The following is a 5,265-nucleotide window of genomic DNA, read 5'->3' as shown; positions in this document are numbered from 1 at the left end:
ACAAACAGGACAATCCTCCTTGCCTGATGCACGCGCCTGTAAATAAGGTACAATTGAGGACATTTATTATCTAGATAACAAGTGTGAAGGTAGGACTGGCTCCAGCTGTGGTATTTCAGGGTCTAGGGTCAAGGTCAGGTTTTTCCTGATTCTTCTTGTTTGGACCTTGCTATGTTGACTTCATTCTCAGGCATCATTTCCAAACTCTCATGTAGATGGAAAAATCTCCAGAGGTTTTAGGTAGGTTTCAGCTCAATTACTTTAAATTTATAGATTTATCTAGGGAGAAATGGCCTTAAGTATTATTTTAATTCATAAAATTCCAAAGTGGTAGCATTGTTTATATTACTGAAAACCAGGAAGGAATTCTCTATCTGTAGGAAAATGGATGAATAAAACATAGTATACAGGCATGCACTAGAATATCATATAGCAGTTAAAAGTACTGAACTGGCAGCCTAGGGTGGTGCTTAAAGGTATGATACCATTGATGCGAATCACAAGGAGCACACAGTACAAAATTCTCTGTGGCTCACAAATACATGCATATGTATGTAAAAAACCATAAAAAGGCATTGGAAGGATGTATCAAATTCATGATAATAGTTGCCTCTGGGGAGCATTGAAAGAGAATGAGGAAAAGGAGACTTCAACTATATCTATAATGTTTTCTTTTATTTATTTATTTATTTATTTATTTATTTATTTATTTATTTATTTATTTATTTATTTTTTCCAAACCAGATCACCTTTATTGAGCTCATCTTGTGTGTGCGCGCGCGCTCAAGCATGTGCAAGTGCATGCAAGCACATACTCTAGGCCTGGGGCACCACCCCATAAAGCTGGTGGGGAAGTAACTTCTGCTTCTCGTTGCAACTGTAGATCCATCGGGGCCGGACAAACACCAAGGAGGGGTTGTCCATCAGGGCCTCCTCAAAACTGGGGTCCCACTCTTGTGCAGTGATCACAAACTGGACCCGGTCACTCATATAGTCCTCAAGTTCCCCATTGAAGGCTGTGACATATCGCCTGAGCTTCCGCCGCTCGTCCCCAGGGAATTCTCCGTACAAGAAGAAGTGTTTGCCCTGGAAGAAGTCTGGGAGCTCGGGAACTGGCAGGTCAGGAGACTCTGGGGGACCCTCGTGGTCTGTGTTCTCGTCTGTGGATCCTGCATACGGGTCCTCACCATTTTCCCCCTGGTCAGGGGGCTGCTTCTGTTCCCTCTGCTCAGCCACCCTTCTCAGCTCATCCTCGGTATCCCCAGAATCTTCTACCCCATTGCCCTGTTCTTCTGACTGCTCCCCCTCACTGTCCGTATCTTCCTGGGGCCCTGGTGAGGCTGGTTTGGTCTCTTCTGGGGTTTTGGGTCTCTGGGGTGAGCTGGGTCCTGCTGCCTGAGGCAGCTTAGTTTTGGTCTGGGGGCGCTTTTGGGGAAGCTTGGGGGCCTCATCCCCGCTGCTGCCGCTGTGAGAGCCCCCCTCATCCTCACTGCTGGAGCTTGGTCCTGCCATGAGGTACCTCCGGGAGGGCAGTCGTCGCCGCATTCGGTGACAGTCCAGCACCCACTCTTTCCGCACAATGCGGCCTCCAAGGCCTAGGACCTGGCTGTACTTGGGGGTGTTGGCAAAGGCACAGATGAGATGGGTGCTGTCTGGAGTCCAGTCTGGCCGATACTTGGCCCCCAGCTCTAGGGCCTTGTCCCGGAGCTCTGAGCGGAAGGGGTTCTGGAAGCCACTCAGCACCACCACCACACCCTGAAGGATCTTCCCCAGCTCCTGCGGGCCAGCTCGTGGTCCCCTGGGCTCGGCGCCTTCTCGGGTCTTCCCTGGCACTGTGCCTCGTGCTGGGGCAGGGACTGGGGTGGCTGGGGTGCGGGTGGGAGCTGGCGGTTTGGGTCTCTTGATGGCAGGTGGTGAGGGCTGGGCTGATGGTTTGCTGGGCGTCTTCCTTTCTTCTTGGTTCAAATCTAACTTTCTCTTCCTTTTGGGGGACTCTTGAGGCTTGAAAGTGCTGCCTACTGCCCTGGAGGCTGCAGAGGGTGAAGAGGTGGCACTAGAGGCCTGCAGTGTAGCAGCTGCATAGCTAGGTCCTGCTGGGTCAGTGGCTGCAGCTGGGGAGGTCTTATTGATCCGGCTGAAGAAGAGGGCCCCAGGTCTCAGGGAGTTGGCACCCTCATCCTCCTCCTTCACACGGAACTGGCCAAGCTTGGTCACCTTCTGGGGTGAGGCCTCTACCTCCTCTTTGTCTGGGGCGCTGTGAAACCGTATAAAACTCAGGCCATAGGGGGAATCCTTGCTATAGGGCTGGCTGCAAACGATTTTGACACGGTCCCAGCGCTTCTCAGCTGCTGCCCGGACCAACTTATCTGGCCCGAAAATGCGAACACGGTTGGGGTTGGAGCCACTGCGGCTCTCAGAAGGGGACATAAAAGATGAAGTGACCAGCAGCACCTCATAGTCTTGCTCCCCTGCCCCTCCGGCCGAGCTGCCCACCAGCACCTCCACGAAGGCCGAGCCGTCATTGCCGATGTCCACACTGTGGATCTGTTCTTCCTTCTCCAACTGGAGCACCACAGAGATGGTCTTCTCGCCTGCCTTGGCTGCTCGCCATTTTCTGTAAGTGTCCGCCTTGAGAAGGTTTTCGGCACAGTGGGTCGAGTCCTGGCTACTGCAGGACACCACATGGCGGAGACGGATCTCCGGCATGTCAACGTCTCGGGCTTCGCCTGGCGCCAGAGATAAAAGAAGGTCCGAGCTTGGGGGGCCTATTTCTTTTATTTAAAAAGTATTTGAAACATGGTAGCCTCTGGGAGCAGAGAACTGGATATATGGGCAACAGTGGATGGCCGGGGGGTGGGGGTGTGTTTGCGCTACATTCCCTTCCTTATCTTTTATCGTTTGAACCATGCAGATGTCTCATTGACTCAGCACAAAAGTAAAATCATTAAAAAAAAGAGACTCTAAAACACATGACAACGTGCCAACAGTGGTCTATTCTCAGTGGTACTTTTATTCTCTATATATTCTCTTTTATTCTCTATAAACTTTAAAAAGGAAAAAAATAGTAGCTTACAGCTAGAGGGGGTGTTGCGCATGGCGCTGGTGGTAGTGGCAGCTGAGCAGGAGGTGCAGGTGTGGAGGATTGGTGGGGGTTGTGGTAAATGATATGCTTCCAGTGTGGTTTATGTTCTCACATCCTCTCTGTGTGAGCTGTGCCTACACAATGAATGTGTTCCCCAGTGTCCTCAAGTCCAGAATCCTGCAAGAGTGTTGGAACTTGAGAAGGACGGATGTGACTTAGAGGAGGGCTTTGCACTCTATTGCTCCCTGGACTGGTGGTGCTCTGGACTCCAACCTCGTTGGTATCCTTTCCACATGCAGGCAACATCTCATTCCTCCGAGACCACAAATTATTCAATAGGATGAAAACCACAGCTTTCTTTCACCTGACCTTTGCCCTCTTAGCTCCCCATCCCTTCTCCTTCTAAGGAAAGATCAGAAACCCTAGGTGGATTCTTGAAAGAACAATAGAAGCCTAGAAGAATGACAGCTCCTCTAGGTTTTAGTGGAAGACACAGTGCTAACAGATTGTTCTAAGGGCAAGGAGGAGAGAGGCCACCGAGGGACCAGCAGGTCGGTAGGGATGGGTAGTATAGATGAGAGAGAGAGAGAGAGAGAGAGAACTTTTGGGGAGGTAGAGAGAGGCACTCCTGGGAGGTTTAATGAGTTCCTGTGAATTTGAAGGCGATAAGTGAAGATTACAAACTCCTGGGCTTTGCTTTGTTAAACATGTTGCTGTTCTGTGGCTGTAATGTCGAGCTTTATATGTGTTACCATTATAACCAGCTCACCCAACAGGGCAATTCCAGAGATGTGGAACTCTGAGGATCCTTGTGCCAGGGTTTCAGGTGCACCTCTGTCTAGGTCCACAGTGTGAGTTGCTGCTTCCCCTACCCATCTTCATGTCTTCAGAGGACACAACCTCTAGAAAACTGCGGATATAGGAAGTGGGAAGAAGAAGATAGACATGGCAGGAAGTCATGTCCTTTGTGAAGAACCAAAGCTGCAGATGTATTTCTGGATGTGAGAAAAGATGAAAAGGAAGGAGGATGCCTGGGTGGCTCAGTGGTTGAGCGTCTGCCTTTGGCTCAGATCGTGATCCTGGGGTCCTGGGATCGAGTCCTGCATTGGGTTCCCTGCAGCAAGCCTGCTTCTCCCTCTGCCTGTCTTTCTGCCTCTCTCTGTGTGTCTCTCATGAATAAATAAATAACATCTTAAAAAAAAAAGGAAGATGAAAAAGAAGGAACTGAGGGCTGCAGATGGAATGTGTTCCTCCTTCTCCTGGCAAATTCATATGTTGAAACTGAATCCCCACTGTGATGGTATTAGGAGGGGGGCCTTTGGAGGGTGATGAGGTCATGAGAGTGAAATCCTCAAGGATGGAGCTAGTGCTCTCTTAAAAGAGATCCTAGAGAGCTCCTTTGCTCCTTCATGCATGTGAGATCACAGTGAGAAGATGTCTGTGAGCCAGGAAGTGGTCTCCCACCTGACCTTGGGTCTGTGGGCTCCTTGAGCTTGGACTTCCCAGCCTCTAGAACTGGGAGAAATAAACAGAGGGGTTGTTTAAACCACCAGACTATGGTGTTTTGTTATAGCAGCCTGACTAAGACATTGGGTCTCTTGGCTCTTCATTTTTTGTGTTTGCTCTTTCTATAGTACCAAGAAATGAGGATTTTTGGACATTCTTCCCACCATAGTTGAGATGGTCATCATTGCCATGTTTGAAAACCACTTGAAACAGTAATTAGGGTTATTCTGCAAGTACTTAACTAAGAATGACAGAACTATGTACATGCTGGGCATTCTGTGCCAGAAAAATTACTAAACAAATCCTATTTTTTCTTTCTTCCACAAAAATCAGAGTTACAAAGAGCAATATATTAATGATTTTCTTTGCCAGAGTACTTGAGTGATGGTATCCTGCTTCTTTAAAATTCATATTAATGAATTAGACATTGGGTTTCTAAGGAAAAAAAAAACTCTTTGCAACATCTTCCTTGTGGAATCTGGGTGTTTTCTGTGTTGAATTTACTTAAAAAACTAGCCTCTACAGTTTGATTTCAATCATGTAAAAAAATATACAGCAGGAAGGCTGCTGGAACAAACAGTAAAATGCTTTTCATTAATTTTCTCTGGGCATTGACGTTCTGGGTGATTTTATTTTTCCATACTTCTTTCTGTATTCTAAATTTTGCAATCTGTATT

The 5,265-nt window shown here is 48.1% G+C and overlaps 1 protein-coding gene across 1 annotated transcript; it reads right to left on the bottom strand.

Annotated features, from left to right (window-relative positions):
• Positions 1–711: 711 nt before the first annotated feature.
• On the bottom strand, positions 712–2,759 carry LOC140602929 (DNA repair protein XRCC1-like). Its single transcript, XM_072773196.1, has one exon. The coding sequence runs from the start codon at positions 2,704–2,706 to the stop codon at positions 817–819; it is 1,890 nt and encodes a 629-aa protein (XP_072629297.1). The 5' UTR covers positions 2,707–2,759; the 3' UTR covers positions 712–816.
• Between the last annotated feature and the right edge of the window lie 2,506 nt (positions 2,760–5,265).

This window comes from Canis lupus, chromosome 13 (assembly GCF_048164855.1).
Source record: "Canis lupus baileyi chromosome 13, mCanLup2.hap1, whole genome shotgun sequence".
NCBI classification, from domain to species: Eukaryota; Metazoa; Chordata; class Mammalia; order Carnivora; family Canidae; genus Canis; species Canis lupus.
The sequence above is the reverse complement of the archived record's forward strand: the minus strand, read 5'-3'. Positions and strand labels throughout refer to the sequence as shown.

What these genes read in the sequence shown, in the direction of transcription:
- LOC140602929 (XM_072773196.1), bottom strand. Translation starts at nt 2,706, where the DNA reads ATGCCGGAGATCCGTCTCCGCCATGTGGTGTCCTGCAGTAGCCAGGAC.